The 24,757-nt window shown below is 48.4% G+C and overlaps 1 protein-coding gene across 4 annotated transcripts; it reads right to left on the reverse strand.

Moving 5' to 3' along the window:
* Positions 1-217: 217 nt before the first annotated feature.
* Positions 218-12,856, reverse strand: CHGA (chromogranin A). Of its 4 annotated transcripts, none has more exons than XM_074584162.1 (8): positions 12,623-12,856; positions 11,800-11,846; positions 7,752-7,845; positions 7,255-7,323; positions 5,486-5,584; positions 3,357-3,860; positions 2,437-2,906; positions 218-790 (listed from the first exon to the last, which is right to left on the reverse strand). In XM_074584162.1, the coding sequence occupies exons 1-8, from the start codon at positions 12,666-12,668 to the stop codon at positions 707-709; spliced, it is 1,413 nt and encodes a 470-aa protein (XP_074440263.1). In that variant the 5' UTR covers positions 12,669-12,856; the 3' UTR covers positions 218-706. The 4 variants fall into 4 exon arrangements, with proteins under 4 accessions (XP_074440263.1, XP_074440262.1, XP_074440265.1 ...); XM_074584161.1 differs by having other exon boundaries at positions 2,431-2,906; XM_074584164.1 differs by lacking the exon at positions 5,486-5,584 and having other exon boundaries at positions 12,623-12,804.
* Between the last annotated feature and the right edge of the window lie 11,901 nt (positions 12,857-24,757).

Consider the following 24,757-nt stretch of genomic DNA (forward strand, 5'->3'; position numbering starts at 1 on the left):
CTGTGCGACCCCGCTGGGCCCCAGGTGGGCAGGGAGAGCAAGGGAGGTGTCCCCCATGCTGGGCCTTGGTGGGCAGCAGCGTTGGAGCCTGGGGAAGGACAGAAATGCCATCGCGACGTGTCTGTGGTGATGGTAGGCCTCCATTCCCTCTCCTCTCCACCAGGACACTACGAGCCCTGCAGCGTGCTGATGACCGAGACAAGCTGCCAAAACAAAGGAAGGAACTCACTGCAGTTTTATTTTTCCTTAGATAAATTTTTTTATATAGAATATATTACAGTCAGAGTTCTCAGCTTTTAATCAAAAGATAACAAGTTATTGCAGGTTTTTGGTTTTTTTTTAACCCAGTGAAACTAACAGTGGAAGGAGAACTTTCTAGAAAGCTGTCTTGTCTTTTAAAAAAAAAAAAGAAAGAGGGAGAAAAACCCCCACCCGGACAGAAAAATACACGTGTAGGTTGCACTTCGCGCTCACCGGCGCCCGGCTGGGCGGGTGGGCGTCCCTGTTGGGACAGGGGAGCGTGAGGTGGAGAAGCAGTGATGGGCACAACACGATGGCGAGGGAGGCAGGCCTGGGCGCTAGCGAGGTTGGTTTCCTAGGCAGGATGCTTCTGCTCCGGCTTAATTGCTTTTACATCAGGAAACGAAGAGGCGGTGGGGAGGGAGGAGGGCGGCGGCGGTCGCCTGGGCGGGGAGGGCTGAGGCCCTCAGCCTCGCCTCAGCTCGTGCAGCTTGTGGGCGACGCGCTCCAGCTCGGCCTCGATGGCAGCCAGGCTCTCCAGCTCCTGGTCCTGCAATGAAAGCCCGGGATACACATCAGTGGCCATGGCTGGGCAGCCCTCGCCCCCACAGAGCTATGGAAGGCCTTGCCCAGGGCTAGTTGCCAGGGGTGGTACGAGCACAGCCACGTCTCTCCCCATCCCTTCAGCCTGTTCCTCTGGACAGATGTTGTCTGTGCTCAAACTCTAATTAGTCCTGTCCTAATGTTAAATGGCTGCAGCTGGCGATGGGGTCAAGACATGCCACCCCCATCCTGCCCCAGCCCTGCTGCCAGCCATGGCAGCCCCTGAGGGGTCTCTCCCTGAGCGTGGGGCGGGAGGAAGATGGCTGCCAGGGAGCTGCACCCAGGGTGGGTACTGACAAATGGCCCTGGGCGCCTGTGTTGAGGCAGCGGTGTCAAACCGGGACGGGTATGGGTGCCTGCCACCTGTGGCAAGTGGAGGGGACAGAGATGTCCCCTCTCCCCATGCTGTGCTGGGCGTCCACATGCGCCTCCAGTACCAGAAGAGGCTTTTCCATTTGGGAAAATACTGACTGAGGAAGCTGTTAGTTTAAAGGCTCAAGCTTGCCATGGCTTGGTGGCCTTTCTGTAGCAGCTCTTGTGCATTATGCCATCACCTGAAGCTGTTTCGTTTAGCGCAGGAACTCAAACTCGTAACTGCGTGGCTTTGCCCCAACTCCAGTCATATGCAAGTGGCCCTGTCTCGCTGCCAGCCCCAGCCCTCCCTGTCCCTCACAGCTCTGCCACCTGGGGCTTGCCCGGGGCAGCAGTGGGCTCTGCGGGAGCAAACTGGGGGCTGTCGCTGCTAAAAGTGCCTTCTTCTGCCGGCAGCGCTGAGGTGATGGCCCCTCTCCTGTGCAGAGGGAGTGGAGCCGTGCTGGCTGCCAAGCACAGGCCAACGCTGAGCCACTGGCCTGTGCTGCATGTGGGCAGTGTGAAAAAAATCAGTATGTAAAAAAAAGTCATTTTTCTCATCACAGAGCTATTTTTCCAGAACAGGAAAATCACCCTGCCCCTCTGCAGGGCTCTTAGCTCAGCCCCTGGGAAAGCTCCAGCTCTGGCAGCGTGCCGAGCCCTGGCGAGTGCAGGGACAGCACTCACAGCCCCGGGCTGTGCCCACACTAGCCTCACTGGCCAAGCCATACAGCCACATGGCCCAAAAGCCAGCAGAGGGGACAGGGTGGCAGCTGCTGTGGCAGAGCCAGAGCCTGTGCCTTCCCTTCCCCCACTGCCGGTGCCCACCTCCTCGGCAGGCATCCGCTGCATCCCTGCTCAGCACCAAGGCGTTTGGCTTTGCTTTGAACCAATGCAACTGGAGATGCCCTCTCAGCAGGGGATGCTGATGGGCAATCTTTGGGCAGAGTTTTGGTGTGTAATTAAGGCAAGAGGGGTGTTTTGGAGGCAAGAGAGCTGCACCAAACTGGCTCCACTCACCTGGAGGTGAGGCACAGACAAAGGCACAGGCAGGCACAAATCTCAATAATACCTAGGGCTGAATGGGTAAAAGGTCACCAAGCATCTCCTTAATGTCACAGAGAACCGATGCTGGCTGCATAATGCCAAGGTACTATCCACATCTCCAAGCATCTCCAAGCATAGTTTGGATTCCCAAGTAATAACCAAGTGGGATTTATTCTTAAGGCTACGTACACCAACCTCCGTTCTCCTGTTAGCGCTGCCTTCCTCATCCTTCTTTTCCTCAGGCATGGGAGCAAGCGGGAAGCCTCCTTCACTGCTGTCCTCTTTCGAATGATGCTTCCATGATCTTCTCACATCTTCCTCTGGACCACTGAAGTCATACTTGCGGGACCTGAACACCATTTTCATGGACCTGTCTGGGTCTTCCCCACTGTCATTTTCCTCCATGCGCTTCTTTGATGTCAGCTGCTTGGCCAGCTCATCCATTTTATTCCACCTCTTGGAGTCTTCCCACTCCCTGGAGGACTCCTCCTCCATCTCCTCGCTTTTGGCATCCCTGGGCTGGAAAGTGTCCTTCTCCCCCTGCATCCCCTCATCCTCCAGGCGATGCCTTCCTCCTCTCAGTGCCCGGGGTTTCTCTTCCTCCTCCTCCTCCTCCTCCTCCGAGCTCTGCTCATCTTTGCCAAATCCCAGAGCGTCGTCATTATCTGAAAGAGCATTAAACACAACAGTGAGCACAAGTGTTGACCTGGTTACACTCCAACTTTGAACTGAGCCTTCAGGGGTGATTCAAGGTGGGTTTCCCATTTTCCCAGGATTCTGGAAATACCCACTCTCACATCATCATGTCAGTAACAGGGCTTGGAGGCAGCAGTCAAAAACCACGTAGGAAGTTAAAGAAAAAGAAACTGATTGTCCCTTGATTGTCAGTATGGAAACTGAGCAGCAGGCAGCTGCCGGGCCTGTGTTATCTGCTGCGCGTGGGCCTGCATGGACAGGCGCCTGCGGGGGGGTCTGGGTGGCTGTCGGTGGAGGTATTTCTGTAAACCCAGTAAGCACCTGCCTGAACTTCTAGGCTTTAAAGCCTCTTATCCGTCTGTCTCAGTGGTCTCAGCTCACCCCGGGTAGGTATCAGTGCAGTTGTCTGGGATACGTACTGTCATCGCCCTGCATCTCCTCGGCCTCCTCCTCCTCAGCCAAATCAAGTGACCTCTCTGCTTCGGTAGGGTCCTCCTCTACAGCATCGTCTCCTCCATCATCCTCCCGCTCCACACGCTCCCCTGCCGCCTCCTTGCTCTGATCCTCTCCCTGCCTGGATGGCTGCTCTCCCTCATCCTCGAGCTCCAGGCTGTCCCTGGAGCCTCTGGGCTCCTCCTCTTCATCCTCTCGCTGCTGCCGCTTGTCCTCGTTGAAGTCTTTGCTGATGTGGTTGTCTAAAGCTTCATCTTGCTGGGCATCCTCTGCCCGCCCAATCTCATTGCTCTCCGCTTCCTCCTGATCCTCCTTCTCTCCAGGGTTGGCATCCCGTGGCCTGGGCTCCCTCTCCTCCAGGCTGTTTTTTCCTTCCTCTCTTGAATCTTCATTTTGCTGGGTTTTCTGTGCTGCCAGCTCAGGCAGGGACCCCGTCGGCTGCTCCTCTTCAGGGTGCTCCCCTGCTGCGTCTGCAGAGGGAGGAGCAAGAAGCAACACCTCTCCTGAGAGCTCATTTCACAACCAGCAAAGCCCGTGCATTTCTTAGGGAGCTTCAGCCCCGCTCCGCAATCTGCTGAACCAGCCCATGGATCCTTTCGCAACTCACTTCAACATATGCTTGTGTTCAAGCAAGCCAGTGCTTCCACTGGTGGCTGCTCTCCTGGAGAGACTCGCAAGGCTGAAGTTAAACATATGCTGAAGTGCTTCGCTGCGGCACGGCCCTCATCACCATTTCTTGAGATGCCAACAACAAACTTGCCCCACACGAAATCAGATTGCATGTAAAATGAAATGATACAGCCCTTGCAGAACTCTCCCTGCTCTCAGCGCTACGCTAACATCGTGTCCTAATTTCTCCCACCAGGATGAAAAAGGAGCCCGGGCTGTTTGCGGGCGAGCTGGAGGGAGGGGGGGGACGACTCCGCTTCTGCCAAAGCAGCGACTCAGCAGGAGCTTAGTGTGGGCTGGGTATTGGCTCCTGCTCATGTCAGAGACCGGCCTCTTTTAACATAATTGGCCACTTCACAAAAGAAAAGATGGGGGGTTTAAAAGCAGTGGGAAAAGCCAGATGGGTATGCAAAGGCGAGTGGAGCCCCAGGCAGGGCTGAGGAGTGTGCTGGGGTGAGGGGATGGATGCAGAGAGCCAGAGATGCAGGGCTGGTGGCCACCAGTGACACCACACTGGTATCACTGGGCTGCCTGTGGGGCTGGATTGTCCAACATGCCACGCTTCATCCTCATGCAGTCACCACACTACTGGAGCAAGAGGCTTAGCTCTGCCCTGGTGGGATGGAGACGCAGTGCTACCCATCCTCTCGGTTGGCTTTTGGCTGTGCTGGCTGCAGCAGCAGCCCACAGGGGTATCGCTCCTCAGGTATCGCTCCTCATCGCTTTGGGCTGACATCGCAGAATCGCTGCACCGCTGTGGTGCAGACACACATCCCAGAGCCCACCTGAGACCCTCTGTGGTGGTGCTGCTGCTGGGCAAGAAATCACCTTACCCCACAATGGCATCCTCTCTTCCTGATGTGGAAAAGGGAAGGGGCCAAACCTTCCTTTTCCCTCCACTGCCTGTCTCTAGCCAGGCCATAGAAACCTAGTGACAAGGGGAAAATCCCAGCTGAATGTGGTCTTTCCAAGATGCAGGTGTTTTGTGTGGGTGTGGGCACTGTGTATATCACAAGTTCGATTGTCCCTCCAGAGACCCATAGCCTAATACGTTGCATGCCTGGAAACAAGGGCGGCAGGAGCAGGCCCAGATCGCTCTTGCCTATATCACTGAGTTTCAGTATGGGATTTCCCTGGCTGTGACTCACTTTAAGCATTAGGAGTGAGTGATGGTGTCGGCAGCAGAGTGGAAAAGATCATTATCAGTTTGGTAGCTTGACCATCACCAGCTACTATAGCTCAGAAATTACATGTTGTTTAAGCTGGTAAATAAGAACAAAGCAAACACCGGGTTGCTTGTGTGTGTCAGCAGCAGTATCAAAGAAGATGCCTAAATGAGAAGCAGATGGACGTATCAAGGCTGTTAGAAAGAACATCCTTGTTTACAGCCTGACCTGGATTTCCTGGAGGGGAGGCTGACACTGACCTGTCTGCTTGTTCTTGTCGTTCTGACTTTCAAGGACTTCAGAAAGTTCATCTTCGAAGCCACTGTTTTTCTTCTGCTGCTGTGTTCTCTCATTGGCACCTGCACCAAGTAACAAAAAGTAGGGAAGGGCAACAAGCCCACCTGTGCTTCAGAAAGTAGAGGCAGGAAAATAGTTCTCTGCCCTTTATAATTGTACACATATCTTCTACAATGGACAACTCTGCCAAAGGGGAGCTGTGAGGAGAAGTGAGACTGGGGAGGATACATGAATCAACTGCAGTATCAAAACCACCATCAAAAACATCATCTGCAGGAAAGAAAAAGGTCTCTGAACAAACAGAGGAGCAGGGTTGCTAGGGAAAGTAATATCAATGGAGAGCTAGGGAATAAGAGCTGCTGAACTGCAGCACACTGAGGCCAACAAAAGACTTAAGCATAAGAGTACTGAAAGATAAAGGTTGCCTCCTCCAGATGCTGCCCATGTACCTCTGTTGAGGTGAGCACTGAGAGACCCTGTGCCCTCCTGCCTGGTCGTGGGGGACCTGGGAGGGAGGAGCAGCATTCATTCCCACCACACCTTAGCCCCTGGGATTATGGAGCCAGCTCAACAAAAGCAACACCCTGGAGGAAGCGCTGTCTGAAGGCAGCACGAGCTGGAGGTCAGAGCGCAGCTCTCCTGGCAACCAGCGCTCCCCAGGCACCCCATCCCACTGGGAACCACAAGCCAAGCAAGCCCCATCCAACCCAGCTCATGCCCTGCTTCTATGCCTTGATGCAAAGGCAAGAGCCAACACTGCCGGCCCAGTCCTCTCTAGCCCTGCACAGGGCAGAGCTGAATGGTGTGGGCTCTCCAGCCTGAGCAGGACCAGCTGCAGCTAGCACAGAGGAGACCAAAGTAAATACCTTTGCTTTTCTCACCACTCTCCTATCCGTGGTCACTGATCTGTAGATTACAGCTCATGGTACCCCAGGATAAAACAGTGTGATGGGCTCAACCCAAGGAAAGGGCCCAGCAGGATGCACTTCTGTGAAACAAATCCCTTCCATGGACTCCATGCTATATGGCACAGCCTGTCTGGTAGCCAAGCACTCCTCCTCACAACCCTGGTGTGCCTGGACACCAGCATCCCAGCACACTGAAGAGGCCCAGGTTTCTTCTGGATCATCAGAGCATCAATGGAGCCTGTCTGGGGTTACTGCCCAGCTGGTCCCTCCACCAGTGGGATTTGGGCAGTGATCAAACTATTGCTTTGGGAGCTGCATAGGGCTCTCTCCTAATCTTGGCTTCCTGAATTTTCCCTCTCCCTTCTCCCTGTTGCCTCTGTGGCTCCTCTGCTCTGAAAGGAACGTAGAGGCACTGTGTCCCAGCCATCCCTGGCAGCCGTGCCACACAGGAACAGGGCACAGGGATGCCCTGGTGAGGGAGGTCTGCCAGGTGGGTTACCCCAAGAAGGAAGAGGGAAGGCTGGTAGCTGCTCTCCTTGCAGCCTGCGGAGAGCCCTGTTGCAGCCTCAATGGAACCACCTGGGCAGAGGCACCTGCACTGGCTTTGAAGTAGCCTTGCATGGGACCTCCACACCAGCTCTGGGGACCTGGGCACCTGAGAGGAAAAGGGAACCCTTTTCCCCCTTGCACACCCTTTTGTACAGCTCTGTGCTGCTGCTGCTTCTACATTGACAAGTGGTGAGCTGCCCACGTCTCTCCAAACCAAAGGAACTTGCATTCAACTTAAGGAAGCCTTCTTCCCCAAAACTGTAGTGAAACTGTACCTTGAGCCGCAATTTCCTGAAGTTCCTTCAATAAATTTTGGTGGCGAAGGATGGAAATGATTCGTTCATCTGCAATAGGGGAGACTTGGTACAGAAGGTGGTCAAAGACAACCTCCCCCCACCCCCAGGAAATTAAAAGCAACCCCAAATGCCACATCCCTCTTCGTTTACTCTTTTCTCTCCCTTGGCCTGATCTGCTGCCACATCTCTTAACCGTGTGGTTAAGGTGACAGGAAGGTCCCAGGTCCCATGAAAACCAGGCAGTTTCATGCCACCCAGAGCCTGCCCCAGCTGCGGTGCCAGCACGATGCATGGCCTGGGCTCAGCAGTGACTCCGTCCCTGCTTCTGGGGCCCGGTGCAGCCTTGTGAGGTGACCACAAGGAAGGTGAGTGTGTCAGGGACCCCTTGTCAGGTCCATGAAGCATGGACCAGCCCCTGCTTGTATCTCTGCCAGATCTGCTCTTGCTGATATCCAGCGTTAAATCTGAGCCTGTACCTCCTCTGAGTGTTTCTAGGCATTCCTCGCTGATCGGCAGGGGGTTTGGCTTTGATAAAGTATCAGAGATGACTTCTACGATGCACTTCATCACCTAGAAAGAGACAAAAATACAAATTAAAGCACTGCTTTATTGTCTTTTTTTCCCCCTAAATCTATTTGTTACCAAGGCTAAAACACAGCAGATGATGGCACAGATCCTTCTGTTTTTCTGGTTGAGCCAGAACTGAATGTTCGGTTCCTGTTTTACCTAACGCAAGAACAGAAGGTACCTCCCGAAACTGAGAAGTGAGCAAATGGCACAAGGCAATGGAAAGAGCTTCTTCAACATGACGCGCACTTCAGCTGAGGATCCCACTACTCTAGCCCATCCCAGGGGCTGGGCATGTCAGGATATTAAAGGGGATCCGGATATATACATAGAGAGTCAATATATCTCTACACGCATCTCATAAAAGGGCTCAGTGGGAGACTGTAGAGAGGAACAAGTGGGGTCAAGTTCGCCAACAGGTGACCTTGAAATCTGTGAGCTCTTTGAGCCCTGAGAAGGGCACCGCAATTAGACTACAGCCAGACGTGGAGGGTGACATGAGGTATATTGTACTTTCCAACACGGATGAGAAATACTGCTCTCAAGCCCTAGAGAAAGACAAGACACTCTGGAGAAGTGTTTGACTTTGTGCTTGAGGGTCCAAGCCATCTATTATAGACTGGAAGAGCTGTTGTCAGAGACAGGTCATTTGAGAGCAAGGAAGTTTCCACACTTGCCTCTGAAGTATTTGCAACCGCCTGAGGCAGCTTCTCAGACAGAATGAAGTCCGGGCCTCCCCTTTCCAGCAGCCCTTTTCTTTGGTGTTAAATGAAAATCATTATTAATCTAGTTTGTCACTTGTACTGAGATTGCAGGTCTAGCTCTTCTTGCAAAGGCAAGGTGGCACCTCTGTCAAGGGTAAAGGCACCCTTGCCACCCCATCAGCAGCCCTGCTGTATGGTCATGGTAGACCCAAATGGGCACACAGGAGAGAAAGCAACATTCTCTACAGTCCAGTGCTGGTTAGCAGTGCGGGAATCAGGCTGCTTAGTTCAAAAGGATGGTCATGTATAAAGCAGCCCAGAGAGTATGCAGGGCTCCTGAGTGCCTGTGGAAAAAAGAGGCTAAATTGAAAAAAAAAAAAAAAAGAAAAAAAAGGATATGTGTAAGCCTTGGGGGCAAAAAATTAACTTCCTGAACCTTTTCTGACAATTTCTGCAGGCAGCCCTAAAAGTCCTGACCTCCCTCACAAGGTGCCATTCTCAGGAGAGCAAAGCACTACGGCTGCAGTAGAAATTAAACACAAGTCAGCAATTCCCAGTCATCTTCAATGTTGCTCATTCAAGCAATCAGATATATTCATTGACGAGCCAGAATGGGCAAATTTTCACCCTGTGTAAGGAGAGAATTCTGCTTTTGTACATCACAGCCATAAAATGCTGAACTCTTAACTATTTATATAGTTTGAGGAGATTGTCTGCTGGATTAAAAATGTTACAGGAAAGATCTAACAAAAAGAAAGCAGGGAAATTTCCCTGGTATCATTCTCCTATGCCACAAGCAATCCATTAATATTGATTTTAGATGACTTTGAGTCACTTCACTCTACCATTATATTGAACAAACCCCAAATTCTGATACTTCCCTCCTGTGTTTCCCAGTCTCTGGAGCCACTTATTGCAGCTGTGTTCAATGCAGCTTCAGAAGTAAGGACTTTCTCAGCATGAGAAATAAGAACCTGGCCCAATGAAACACGCTGTACAAGCTTTTTGAAGACTTCTAAGCTGATCTAAGATCTTTATCTGAAGACAAAGAAACACATCGGTCACCACAGAAATAGGGCCAACTCTGTGGTGGAACTTTGTAACACAATAAAATGAAGAGTGCAGTCATTCCACAACACTCTCCTTGACTTTTTGTAAGAGCGAGTCTTGCAGAGTGAGACTTCACAAGGTCATGAAATAACAGCCTGCAACAGGAAATGAAGGAGAGCCTTTCCAAATGAATGTAATTAATCCAGTGCAGAAACTCAGACTGGAATTTTGCCATAGCTGTCCTCTAACCATGAGCATGTAACTAGATCCTTAAGAGCTGCTCATGCTATCCCTACACAGAAACCTCCAAAGGATCGTGTCCTTACAAGAATAGACTTCACGATTTTTGAGCTTGGCTGTGCTCAGACCCTTCTGAAATGTATATTTGTAAGCAGGAAATGGTGTCCTTCGAGCATAAGAGTGGACAAACACCAGAGATATTGTAAAAATTTTGGTCGTGTTCAGCTCCCCATGGAAAGCCCTCGGTGTATGGAAAGCCTGACAAGCTGCCCAGGAAAGGCCTGCAGATGCTGACTACACATTTCACAGCCCCGAGTCACCCAAAAATGCTGGTGGCACAGAGCAGATCTAGAGCAGCATGGTGTGTAGGAAGAGCTGTTGTGCTCACTGCTGTACCCATGTAATGATATCCCTGCCCTGATGTGTCCTGTGAGACCGGGATCTCCTTCACTGACATACTGTGTCTCAGAGGGTGGTGAAGGTGGAAGAGCCCTAATGGATCCTTCCAGTTGCAGCAAAAACCAAAAGAAAGGTGTGGTTTGATTTTGCTCTCAGCTAGAGCCTGCAGTGCAGTACTCAGGGAGGGGACAGGCTTGGGAGACAACCTTTCCTTGGTGGAAGCATTCCCATGGAGTTGCACCAGCTTCCACAAAAGCTAAATCTGGCTCGTTGGGAAGTGCCACGTTTTGCACATAGAATATATTGGGGAATAGATCTCACAAGAAAAACTGTGGAATTAATGGACTGTACCACCAGATGCCCAATGAGCACCCCTTCCTGGCACAGGATGGCAAGTGCCTGCCCTAAGCCCCCTTTCTCAGCCAGCAACATGCAGCCTGAAGCAGGCACCCAGTGGCTCACGGCTCACGGCTCAGCCCCAGCAAGGGCTAAGCAGGCTAAAGATCTTAACAAAGCAACAGCTCTCCAGGCCCAGGCACATCTGACAGGACACAGGGAAGCACATCTCATGGCGCTTCCCCTGTAGGTAACAACAGGCAGAGATGCTGTACAATGGAGCCTGTGGCTGAGAGTGACATGAATGCGTCCTCCCCTACTCCTGCCTGGGAAAAAACCATTATGCGGCTAGAAGATTTCAGGAAACAAAGACGTTCAAGAAACAGGGGGGGAAGGATGGTGTTTCCTTTCTGGACATTCATTTCTGTAGAAATCTTAATCTGGGCAGCTAAGAGATCAGCTCATCTGAAAGACTGCGGGCATTATAATATCAGGAGGAAGACGAGGTCTGTCAGAGAACAACACAGGCAAACACACACCTATGCAAAGAGAGCCCGTTGGGAGTGCGCACACTTGCAAAGTGCAGCTATGAATGTCAGAGAGGGATGGCACAGACATACACACAGAAGCCTACAAAAGAAGGTTGGAGAGGTCAGCCAAGTCCTGACACCGCTTGTAGACATCCAGACAAGCTGAGCAGTAGCTGAGGAAAGATTAGCAATCTGAGAGTAGCCAGTTGCCTGTTTTTCAGGAACATGAACGTTAAAGTAGCACACCACACACGCCCAAACACAGATGTGTACACACCCCCAAACACACACAGTTCCAGCGATGCCCTTTCCTGAATCACATTTCCCCCCACTCTCCCCTGAGTCACCTCCTGTTGGGATCTTTGAAAAGCTGAAAGTAGGAGGATTGGGAGGGTTATATCCAACCTCCATCCCCAGCCTCACCATTCTCCAGACAAGCTTGTCTGGTCCTTCTGGTACATCCTAAAGGACTTCCTGCCTGCCCAGGTGCCCAGAAGTGGATGCACAAAGGGTAAAACCTGGCAGGGAGGGAGGCTGGGACGGGGGAGGGATATCCTGCTGTAGGGATTCCATGCAAATCCCTGGCACTTCCTACAGGGTGTTTCAGCAGGGGCAGCCAAAAGCCACCCATCTAGGTGGAGGTTAAACACCACATCCTTCAGAGTCACTTGCCCCTTCCACTACACGCCCATCCTTACCTTAGTGTCCCCTTTATTCATGTCGTTTGTCACGGGAAGGGAGATGGCTGTAAAATGAGGGGAGGGCAAAAAAAGAGAGCTTGTTATTCACCTCCACTGGGAGACAAGCCAAGAAATCTGATCCTGCTAAATATGGTGGTGGAGAAGAGGGGCATGGTGGAAGTGGTCCTTGGGTGCAACAGCTGAATGCAGCAGCTGTGCACTGTGCCCCCCCATTGTGCCCTCCTACCCTCTGAGGAGAAGGAAGGGAAGGGAAGGGAAGGGAAGGGAAGGGAAGGGAAGGGAAGGGAAGGGAAGGGAAGGGAAGGGAAGGGAAGGGAAGGGAAGGGAAGGGAAGGGAAGGGAAGGGAAGGGAAGGGAAGGGAAGGGAAGGGAAGGGAAGGGAAGGGAAGGGAAGGGAAGGGAAGGGAAGGGAAGGGAAGGGAAGGGAAGGGAAGGGAAGGGAAGGGAAGGGAAGGGAAGGGAAGGGAAGGGAAGGGAAGGGAAGGGAAGGGAAAGGAAGGGAAAGGAAGGGAAAGGAAGGGAAAGGAAGGGAAAGGAAGGGAAAGGAAGGGAAAGGAAGGGAAAGGAAGGGAAAGGAAGGGAAAGGAAAGGAAGGTCCCCAGGCTGGCAGTGCCCGCTGGACCCGGCCCGCGGGACAGGCAGGGCCCGGCGCGGCCCTCGGCAGTGACCTTGCGGCTGCCGCTGTCCGTGGTGCTGAAGGGGCCGTGGCGGATCAGCGCTGTCCGCGGGGCTGAAGGGGGCGCGGCGGATGAGCGCTGTCGGCGGGGCTGAGGGTCCCGGGAGGCGGGGGGGACACGGAGCCCAGCCCAGCCCCACTTACCCGGCACGGCCAGCAGTAGGACGGCGAGCAGTCCTGGGCGGCTCATGGTGCTGGCGGGATGGAGGAAGGGAGACAGGGGCAGAGGGTGAGCCTGTCCCTGGCGTGGGGGCTCCAGGCGAGGTGCCGGCGGGAGACCAGCACCGTGCGTGTCTACGCCAGTGCCCTGGCTGAAGATCCCAGACGGGGCACTGCAGCAACCGGCTCATTTATATATCTCAGCCCCTCGGAAATGGCGTCAGGAGGAAGCCACCTCCTCCTCTCTCCCTCCTCCTCTCGCATACAGCGTTCCCATCAGCCTCCACCACTCACCGGGTGTTAGAGGAGCAGCCACCTGCGAGGATCCCCCCCGACTTACCCCTCCCAACCCCCCCCCCCGCCTCCCCCCCGGCTACCTGGGCAAAGGGTTCCAGCAGCAAGGTGTCAGGGTCCAGTTGCTCCATCTTTTCACACTCAGCAGGAGCAGGATGGTTGTGAGGTGTGTTTCCGGGATATCGCTTTTCCAGCATCTCACCCAACACTAGCAACCTACAAGCACCTCTGCATATGTGCCCTCTCTGTATGTACCAGTAGTCACTAGTTAGAGTCACCTCATGTATCCCAGCCAGCATAGACACCTGTAGAGAGATTTGCCCTCTAGGGGTGTCCTTGTCTTTCACTGACCACAGAAGGTACCTGGACAAATAGTTTAGAACAGATGCTGAAGTTTTTAGATGCCTGTTAAATGCCTCCACAGAGGATAGGAATGCCTGTAAGACTGGTCAAGAACCACAGAACTGGTTACCATGAAACTGGTTTGCCAATGAAGATTATAGGTCACAGCTATTTTATGAAAGATTTTTGAGTAGTAAGATATAATTTGGGGTAAATAGCAAAGGCCAGTGAGTCTGTTGCTCAGCTATTGTGACTCTGCAAGCAAATTTTAATAGGTTGCTATCCTTTGTTCAGTGGTTCACAACAACCTACAGCATCACCCTACACCCTCACTGCTAAGCACTTCAAACTTGAAGTAATCAAGATTACCTGGTCACTAGTTTCCATTAAAAAAGGAGAGAGAGGAAGTAACAAATTGTACCATTCTCTTAGTCACAAGTATTTCCATACTCTTCCCAAAATGTCTGTCTATTCTTTGGATGGAGTGTCCGTCAGGTCAGACAGATGGATTCTCTTTTGAAAGTGACTCCAATGCTTCTTTAAGACAATGCTTCTTTAGGAATAGCACCTCTGCTATTCCGTCCTATCCCTCAGGCAATTTCAGAGGTCACAAAAGCCATGGACTAATACTAATAGAAAACCAAATTTGGAAAAATGCATTGTCCTTCTTCCCCACCCTACCTTTTTCTGCTCACAGGGGAGTCCTGCACTCAAGGAGCTAGAGAGAACATATTTGTTCTAAACTGTCAAGAACTTCTCTATGAGACCGGGGGTACAGACTGCACTGTAGGTTTCCACCTTCTCTTTCCATATGCATATGGAAATGTGCTCCCAAATGTGTACTCCCAAATGTCCTCTGATATCTATCTGATGTAAATGCATGCTTCAAAAGGCACATTTGGATTGTAAAAGTGCACTCAAACAAAATCAAAGCTCCCCTTGTCTGTTGCATTTTCTATTTAATAGCGGAGAAAAGCTGAAAATAAATTGATCCTCTGAACAGTGCTTTGTGGATGACATTGATTGATATTTAAATGTTTATAAGACCATGAAATGAACACCCATGACAGTTCCTGATGCACCTCCTTCATCCTCCAGGAACAATAGATATCCTTTTTTTTTGGTTGTTGGGTTGGGGGTTTTGTGTGTGTGTGAGTTGTTGAATTATTTATTAGCGGGTAAAGGGGGGTGGGTGTCATATACAATGTCCTTTTACTCCTTCAGGATATACCAGAGCATTTTAGTATCTGAGTATGAAATACTGAACATCATTAAGCTTGTTAATTCCTATGTATTCCTAAGAGAGAAACAGATTGATCTGCTTATCAGGTTATGTTTACCTAGTCAATATTTACTTATCCTTACATATAAACATTGATCTTATTAGGTCAACAAATTATCTCAGTTCTAATCCAGTTTCTTGCACGAAGTCCTTTTCTTCCCTGGGGCCCCTTTTTGAGAAATGTCACAGGATATGTAATGCCCATGATGATATTTTTTTTCTCTTTCTCAAGCTGTGGACTTGCATCCATTAAGTTCATTGCAAAGGAGAAACTAAATGTTTTCCAGGTATGGTATACATTCTCCCACTGTAGTAGCATAAAATGGGTGATGAATTTTTATATTTCTTGCCCCAGGAGAATGAATATGAAACTGTTAATCCAGGAATCAGTACTTCTGCTATTGGAATTTGTCTCATTAGGCACAGCTATATTTGGAACTGTCAAAGTAAAGCATGTCAGGGAAAGATTTTTGTCAAAGAGCAAAAGTGATCAAATAAAAAAGTGGAAGGTACTCTGCCACACAGAGAAGTGAAATGCCAGAAGCAGACTTCAAGGGAAGAGCAGATTTGTGAGTCTCTGAAGTAGTTTGTGTTTTAGTATATGGAGAATTATAGAATTCGGGGGGGGACATCTTCAACTAGATCAGGTTGCTCAGAGCCCCGTCCAACCTGACCTGGAACGTTTCCAGAGATGGGGCATCTACCACCTCTCTGTGTAAAAAATTTCTTCCTTCTATCTAGTTCAGATCTTCCCTCTTTTAGTTTAAAGCCATACCCCTTGTCCTATCGCAACAGGCCCTGCTAAAAATTTTGTCCCCATCTTTCCTGTAGGCCCCCTTTAAATACTGAAAGGCAACAATAAGGAACAGGAGTAAATCTTTGGTGGATAGCAAAATGATGATGATGATGATGATGATGATGGACATTTCTGACCAGTTCCAGTCTTACAAAAAAAGCTGTTTATGTCTGTAAAGAGCAATTCCAGATTTTCTTATGGCTGCCCAATTTCTAGCGCATCAAGGGTGTGAGAATGTGGAGAGCTATATACCATATCTGCCTGTGGTCACTAACATAACGTGTAGGTGGGGAGGAAGATGAGTTATTGTGGTGGGAAAAGGATATTTGCCTTCCTAGTGTGAAAAGTGATTTGAGAAGATGGCAATGTCTGGATGGATGGAAGTAGACACCCAGCACTGCTGCATCACCCATGCTCTGAACTGAGCAAACAAGAGGGCCAGCCTGAAAGACGTCTTGGTATATGAATATTTTCCTATGCATAAGGTCATTTGCTCAAGAGATCATGTGGCTTAAGTGCTATTCTCAATCAACACATGAGAGTCCTTTTTTTTTTCCTTAATTCAGAATTTAGGAACTAAACCCAAAGGATCTGGGGTGTGGTTCTGAGCTACTTTGAGAGCTTTGTTCTCTAATTTCTTGGCAGAAATTGGGTTAAGAATTCACCCCACTCCTGTGCTTGGAAACACTGACATCGCATTTCAGACTGCTGTGATTTCACACATCTGGGAACTGAGGCACAGAAAGAGGAAAAGTGTAATTTTCATGAAGACATCAAGAAGGCTTGAAGCCAAGGCACAGTAATTACCTACACCTCAACCAAAAAGAACATTAAGCAAAAGATAGGCAACTATTACTTTCTTGCATATAAAATCAATTGACAGCTCTTTGACTGAAAACCTGAATGTAAGCGCACTGCCAACTTAGTAGCAAGATCTATTAAAACCCCACATCACACCTTTTCTTCTTTCCCACATGTTAGTCAATCACGCTCGCCTCTCAGTTCCCTCATACCAGCCCTGCTTGTCTGCCTGCAAATAGAAAGAAGCTTCAAAACTCAGACTGCTGTTGTGAATATCCATCTACACTGTTAAAAGGCAGTCCTCTCTCTTCTTTTTCAGGTCAGAGGCAAATTGATGTTGACTTTCTTTGATTTTCTTAGTCTAGACTGTGCTTGATCCAACCTGAAATTAATTGATTTTCCTGTTCAAAGGTTTACTTACGTCCCATAAAAAAGCCCAACATTGTGCCCAATCCTGACAGTAGCTACTGCTCTGCCTATCCATTTCCATCCTTGCCTGCATGCACAGATCTCACTGGGGCAGATGGAGTATGTTCTCTGTTGGGAGAAGAGACGTCTCTGTAGCAATCACAGAATACCATCTGGGCACCCTTACGAATAGCTTGGATCTCAATATAATTTTCTAAACATTATTCAAACACCAATCTGGAAAATGTCATGCCCCTCCAATGCCTTGGTCAGTTCGCCTAGCACTTAGGGAAAGCCCTCACTGATTCCTGTGAGCCCCACTGGATCAGTAAGAAAAGATGTGGAGATGGAGGTTCTCCCCAGCCAGAGTGATCTCAAACAGTTCCCTCAGGAAATTACTGATTATGTCCATGGCTATGGTTTTATATGACTTGCGACAACAAAGTCGGTGTCATGCTAATGTACATATTAAGTAACACAAAACAATTTTATAAGTTTTAGTATGGTCTAAAACAAGTTCATGAGAAGACCATTGATACCGCTCAATGTTTACTTAACTCCAAAGTAAGAGGCAAATAGTCCTATTTCTTGCCCTGCAAGCACTAACAGGATTCATGAGTTAAGGAAAAAAATAATGACAAGAATGACTCAGGTTTTTGGACCTGCACACCTCTCCTGGGGGTCCTGGGCTCACCAGACTGCCTCCACACTGCCAGCAGCTCATAGCTGACACACAGACCATCAGCCAGCATCAGCGTCATCCCAGATTCTGTACATTAGATGACTGCCTGGTATATTTTGTACAACTTAATCTTATTCCTCATCTTCCCTTTCATTCCTGAAGTGTCCCAAGCTGTCCGTCCACTCCAGGCCAGTTGCTCAGTGAGCACCAGGTGAGGCACAGGGATATGTGGGTCTCCTGTGTTCCCCATACAGCCAGAGTATGCATACTGATCAAATGCTGTGATCAAGGCAGGGTTGGATTTTTTTTGAGATATAAGTTAGATGCACTTGTGCTAACTTTCCCAATTCGTGGAGATGAAGTAACAAAATCCCTAATTAAAAAAACAATTACAAAGACTTTTTTTTTTTTTCTAAAGGCAGGGTTTAGGATCATGAAACACATAAGCACTTTCCATTCTAGATGCCTCCTTTGATTTCCTTGGATCACATTTATAATAATGCACTTGAAGAGATGAAAAGAAGACTGAATACAGCCTGCTCCCCTGCTGCTGTTGTGGGAGGATGGAGGAAAAGGGTGAGGAACAGTCATCTGGGCATCTGGTTCCCACACTCCTCTGTCCCCCAAAAGTGCCAGCCACAAAAGCCAGACTTAAGGACTACCAGGGCATTGCTGTCCCCCGGAATATTCCCAGCTTCCAAACCTCCCCAAAACTGGGCATCAGCCCTGACGTTTGACAGTGGAGCTAATTAGAAGTAGCTAGTTTGCTTGTCCCTCTGAATAGAGTCTCTCTTCAAACTCGGTTCCTTCTCAGCCTGAAGACTTCTCATGGCAGTAAGTGCCACAGCTCACTCAAACTCTGCAAAAATCTTTCACCTGTTGTTTTTAAATTGCCTCTTATCCTGATGCTAAAAGCTGTAAAAAAGTTCTGTCTTCCCTAGACCAGTGAGGATCTCATAGATCCTTACATTTCTCCCTTTCTAATCTCCTTTTCAAGAGAAACAATTGCAATCATCCGTTTCTCGTTATGGCTCCTCTAAACTTGGCTACTAGCCAGTGAGTCCACAGCCTAATTACCTCTAGCATATCATTACCTATAGCGTAGTGCAAAGAGGAGCAGGTGTATTCTGCACTCACTAGGTCTTTTTCAGTCTTCACTTACTGGTGTCCCAGAAAATTTCTGGGGATACCTGAAATACCTGTTTTTCTTTTTAGCAATGACCATAAGCAGATCTCTCAGGAGTCACTATTCTTCAAGATGTATTTATTCCCTCATATTAAAGACATCGTGGAGAGGATAGGGAAGATGTCTGGAAGTCTTAGACACGCTTCAGCAGTAAGTCTGTAGTAGAGAGTGGTCTCAGCCTGTGTAGGCAATCTGACTCAGGCTGGAGGAGGTAAGGAAAAGAACTCCCACTCTGCCTTCACTGGTCTCAGTTGGCACCTTGGTCCCCTTCCTCCACCCATTCACCCTGGTTTGGGTCAGGCTATTTGCACAGCCCAAGTAGAGCTGTGGGCAGCCTTTGCAGTGCAGATGGCTCTTACCTCAGATGTTCTGTTGATAAGGCAGTTTTTGAACACCAAATTGCACATTAATGCCAGTTAATGAGTGTTCTTTTTACAGGCAAAGCAAACCTTTTCCTTCTATACTAAGCAGAGAACAGGAGGAGGTAGCCTTTCGGGTATTAAATTGCCTGAGAGCATCAGCACAGAGCAGCTTGAGGAACAGCCACAGAATCTTAAATTACTGTTACCAGGCTTTTCCTCACCCCACAGGAGCTCAGGTTTCTTTCCTCACCAATGCTTTTTCTTCCCAGGAGAGCAGGGGCTGCAGTGCCTGTCCTTGGGGAGCAGCAATTACCTTCTGCAGAGCAAGGGGCAGCAGCACGAGGCACCTTCAAATGCAGCAGAGCCTGCCCCATCTACATGGTCTGCAGACAAAATGGTCCAGACAGGCTCCTCTGCATTGCAGGATGAGCCCAAAGGAGAGCTGGGGGATCCCAAGGGAGCTCTCTGCCCCCCTGGTTTGCTCTGTGTGGAGGGACAGACTTGGGTTTCTACCAGTGACCTTGAGGAAATCTCTCTGTTTGTGCTCAGCTGAGTTCAGACTAACTGCTTCTAACTTCTTGTGGAAATGTTTCAGGACAAACCATGCTTTCAACTTTGTTGAGGATTAAAAAAAAAAAAAAGAAAAAACAGGAAGAAAATCCTGACCATGCTTTTCTCTCTTTTTTTCAGGTTTTTTACTGAAACAATGTCTGCTGGCTCTCAACAGCTTTTTGTTTTATGGAGGCAGCTAGACAACCGCAAACATAGCGAAATCCATGTTTGGTGCCAGGTAAGAGGCAGTTGCTGTCATGTGTAAGTGCAGGGGAGCAGAAATAGAAGGGTTTCCCCTAGGCAGAAAAGATAAATGGGTACTACGTTCACTTTGCAGTGAGTATGTGACGGTCTGTACTGGCGAACATTGCGGCTGTTTTGCTTGGTATAGATTCATGTAGTGAGAACACTGGAAGTGTAAGGAGCAAATTTGTTATTTGCATTTCTAAATACATTTTTCATTAAGAGCCTGAATGCAAACATGCTCAGGCCAATAGAAAGACTGTCACCCTTTTCAGAGAGTTTTGGTTTGAGTTCTTGACCTGGCTTCCTTCCCTGAGTTTGGGATGCATTTCCCAGAGGGAATGATATAGTTTAAGTGTATTCAGGCAAGGAGTAAAGGTAATAATGAGGATGTCAGCTACAAGGGGGAATAACTGCTGTTCAGAGGAAGTCTTAACAAAAATTTAAAAAAAATAAATAAAAATCAGTCAGTGTTATTCATCACCAAAAATAAAGATGGGAAGGTGGTTTGGGCAGTGTTAGGTTAATGGCTGGACTTGATCTTAAATGTCCCTTGCAACCTAGACAATTCTGTGATTCTATGTCTAAGAGCAGACTCAACACTTTATTCCGTCTGAATATCAATTTAGATCCACCAAAGACTGATCAGATTTGCTTTGCTCAGCTGGAGATTTTTGTAGACCTAAGCCTGCGATAATTTAAAAAACTTCAAGAGTAAAAGGTGCTGGAAAGAATCCTGATCGCCCAGACAAATCCTGAGCAGAAGCAGGCTCCTAATTACTGAAGCTGCATCTCGTGGTGGCTGAGAAGGGTCAGTTCTCCTGGGTCACTTGGAGGGGAAATGCTGGCCACTGCTTATGTAGCGATAGGACAAGGGGCAATGGCTTTAAACTAGAGCAGGGCAGGTTTAGATTAGACATTAAGAAGAAGTTCTTTACAATGAGGGTGGTGAAACACTGGCCCAGGTTGCCCAGAGAGGTGGTGGAGGCCCCATCCCTGGAGACATTCAAGGCCAGGCTGGATGAGGCTCTGAGCAACCTGAACTAGTTGAAGATGCCCCTGCTCATTGCAGGGGGGTTGGACTAGATGGCCTTTAAAGGTTCCTTCCAACCCAACACACTCCATGATTCTAGGTTGGCCAGTTTCTCTTTCCTCTGCTACCAGACATGGGGATGGTGCTCGTTGTCCATTTCAATAGATTCATCCCAACAAAACCATATGCCTCTCTGTCTTTGAAGCTATGAAATATCCAACAGGTGATGCTACAGACTAACACCTGATATTTTAGTTGTCAGAGCAATAAGAATAACAATATAGGTAGATGCAGATCTGACTTGCTTTGAATCTCTTGTGAAACGTGGAGAAACATCTGTAAACCTAACAATGATAGATCCCCCAAATCTTTGTGTAGAAAGTTCCTGCAGGACCAGTGCCTCAGAGAGCAACTCAGCTCCCTCCTTGAAAATTCACTGGACAAAATGTCAATATCTATTTTTATTATATTTTTAACAATAAAAGCAGAAGTTAAATAGGATATTTTGTCAAGCGTTTTTAAGATATAAGAAAACATATTTCATACACTTTGAACTGAAAACAACTTTAGTTCATTGAAATATTTTGCAGAAACACTTTTCCATATTTTGATCAGCTCTATTTATAACTGTGCTGAAGACCATCTCTACCACCATCAACTGGTGTGTTTATAGCCATCTGGATCACAGGCTACTCATGTTTTTCAGATGCTTATTGCATCTATTGATGATTTGTTAACCCTTTATAAACAGCAGGTACACATTGTACAACAGCCACAAAGGGGAATCGGGTGTTCAGCCCTGACCTCCCCACCTCTGTCCACACGCTTCTGGGTATCACAAGCACTTCAGCTTTATTTAATTTAATTTAATTTTAAAATCTTACATCTGAGGGGTTAAAATCATCAGCCTTCTGGGGTTTACTCCTTGACTCAAGCAAATAAATGAATTTTTCATATTCAGAGAGCAGCTTCATTAATTGGAAGAGGTGGGTAAGCAGAGGGGCCCATTGGTAATTCACGCTGTAATAGGGGAACCAAACACAGAACTCTCTCCTGCTCTGCTCCCAAGGCACTGGCAGAAAAAGCGGTGGCCATGGTTGCCCTTGCAGTGGGCCTCCTGCACAGTGCAATTAGAGCAGCTGATTGTATCCTGTGGTTAAAGAAAGCTCCTGGGGGATGACATATTGCTGTTTGATTGGAAGAGCACTCAATTGTCTAATGAAGCTGTTATCCTCTATTTAGCCAGAGATGAGAAAAGGAAATCTTTATGTATCACTCCTATGTAACAAAAAAAAAAGCTAATTAGAGAAGTCAAGACCCTCAGGGGTAAAATAAAACCACCACAAAACAAGGCAACAGTGGCAGTGAGTAAAAGTGAGCAGAAGTCTTGGCTCAGCTCTGCCAGCTGCTCTGCTTACCCAGCTCAGAGGCTCACACCCAGCCTGTGCCTCACTTTACCCTATCCACCAAGAGGAGGTGCTTCCCCTTTTTTGAGGGGTATTGATACTTTCATTTTCATCTTCCATATCAGAAGCATCCCCTTACCACCAGAAAGGGCCTTGGCATATGTTTACTGGTATTGTGACAAGATCATCAGGTGAATTAACAAGCTTGATGCCTCATTTAACCTAATTTTTCGTCAAACTGTAACCCTCACCTCCACTCCTGAATTCACTAGTATTCACATGGACTTTGGACTGACCCAGAAACAGGCCCTTGGCTTTGTCAGGAGCAATGGCCTTTGCTTTGAAACCCTTGGACACATATTAGGTGCTCCAAGAAAATACAGGGCTCCTCCGTATTACCGGGTTGACCTTGCATGGTGTTTCTCTTCCTATTAACATCCCAGGATGACACTGTCATTTTTCTTGTATGGATTAGTTTGAAACTTTTCTTTGGATCATTAGAGCTGAGTGATGAGTTTGTACTCATGGGAAAGTTCATTTCGCAGTCACTGAATGCTTGCAGCCAATGGTCCCTGCTACAGTGATAAATGGATGCTTAAAATAAAGAACTTCCCAAGACAGGCATTCATCCAACAGCGAAGTCTCCATTTTACCCACGGAGACTAAGTTTTATGAAATATTTTTAACCTCCCCCTGAGGATCAACCACACTGCAGTTATATTAATTTCATACCTGCAACATACAATAATATTTTACTTTTGAACAGGAAATGAGAGGGAACAGGGTTTTATAGGGGATGACTATCGAAGTGGGCAACAGGAAAGACTGGCTGATGGTTATGCTCAGCGCTATGGGAGGTTGTGTGATACCCAGGGGTTGTGCTTGCCAAGGACCAGACAACTTGCCCTGAGACGCTGGGCAAGACCATCCAAACCTCTCTATTCCTTTCAAAAATGTCCATTATCTATGCTTTCCTTTCTCCTCTCCAGAATATCCCACCTGACATTTTATTTGCCTTCTCCCTGCTATCCGTCCAACTTTTCTTTAAAACCACTGACCCAGTTCTTTGATTTTAATTCCAAAGAGTTTAATTGCATCCTGTATTTACTCTGAACGCTATGTCCCCACACCATCCTCACCAACACCTGAGAAGTTTAGTCTGCTTTAATGTGTAACTTGGGATGTTCAAGCTTTACACACTTGCCTGCGTGTGTCCTCTCTAACCTACAGAAGGGTGGGTGCAAATACCCAGTATGGCTCATCCAAACCTTTGTAGGTGGTCTGCAGTGTAAACAGAGACGTGAACCGTGATTTCTTGAGCTCCAGATTCATCACCCTCTCCAAGAGGCTCCCCTGGACTCTCCCCTGGACTCCACTGCCAGTCTGTCATCCCTTCTGCTGAATATCCATGTGCTTTTCTCTTGCGTTTTGGCTCAAAAGGGGATATCTCAATAGCAGTCTTAGCACAGATCTTTGTTTTCTGCTTAGGATTTCATGCCCCTGTGTCTTCCTGCTAGGCTGCACCAAGGCCAGATTTCTTACTGTGAAAGCAGGGCACAGCTTACTATGCCAGCCCTTATCTTCATAAGGATTTCACATTGGAAATTTTGCGCACTAGATCCCAGATGTTCCTCATCTCCAGCACGGTTCATGAGACCTAACTCATTTTATGGAATTAGGTCTGCATTTGCCTCTGGTTACATCGCTTGAGCTCCAGATGGCAAAGATACCTACAAGTCAGCCTGCTAACCTAATTCCCTCTATGGCCTTTGAAATAGCTGCTAGCAACACCAGAGCTGTGCAGTCCCTTAAGATAAATATTCTCTCTTCCTAGTAATAGTCCAGGGAAAGACCTACTTAACCCATCTCCCCGTTGTCAGAAAATTGCTTTCTATTTTCTGGTGAATCATGCTTGTTTTTCCTTTCCAGTAGTCACACAGACTTTGCTGCTGTTCACCTGCCAGCCAGCAGCTCCCACGATTACTGCCAGCGGCCAGACCAGGCAGCAGTGGCAGCAGGCAGAAAATCGGTGTGAAGGAGTCAGGAGCCTGATTGCATAGTTTGGATCAAACCAGCACTAACTAAGCTGGCAATGAGTCAGGTAACGGACATGCTTAAATTGAGGAAATAGCTCAGCTTGCGATAAAAGCTTGGGGACCTGGTGCCTATGCTCAGCTTTGCTATTTTCTTCCCACATGACCACTGCAACACATTTAACAGCTCTGTGCCTCAGTTTACTCCTTAGACAAAATCCCAGTGATGCTTCACATCTTTGGAGAGGGCACTGGGACCTAGGAATGAAAAACCTGAGAAAGCATTGATTATTCATTTTCTGTAATTTTCTTATTTGGTTTCCTCATCCTGTCTTTTGGTCAAGAGATCAGGCAAACACATAAACAGTTTCAGTGGCAATTTTGGTACAACAGATGTTTCAGGGAGAGGTCACTTCAGTCCTGCCAACACCTTTTTGAACTAAGAGGGTCAGCAGGACCCAGCTTCCTTGGAGGAGAAAGGAGAGGAACGCCTGAACTTCTAACTAGCTGGACTTATCTCTTGCTGCTTCTCGTGCGGACTAATTAATCTAACTGCGGGCTCTGCATTCCAGCAAGCGGCTCTATCGCGTTTCCACAGGAGTGGTGGAGCAGAAACCCTGCACAGCTCTGGGAGGGCTGCAGTGAGACAGCGCAGCACCCCTGGGGTGGAGGGAGCTTTGCCAGAGAACTGCCGGTGAGG

The sequence above is a fragment of the Larus michahellis genome, chromosome 4, assembly GCF_964199755.1.
Source record: "Larus michahellis chromosome 4, bLarMic1.1, whole genome shotgun sequence".
NCBI classification, from domain to species: domain Eukaryota; kingdom Metazoa; phylum Chordata; class Aves; order Charadriiformes; family Laridae; genus Larus; species Larus michahellis.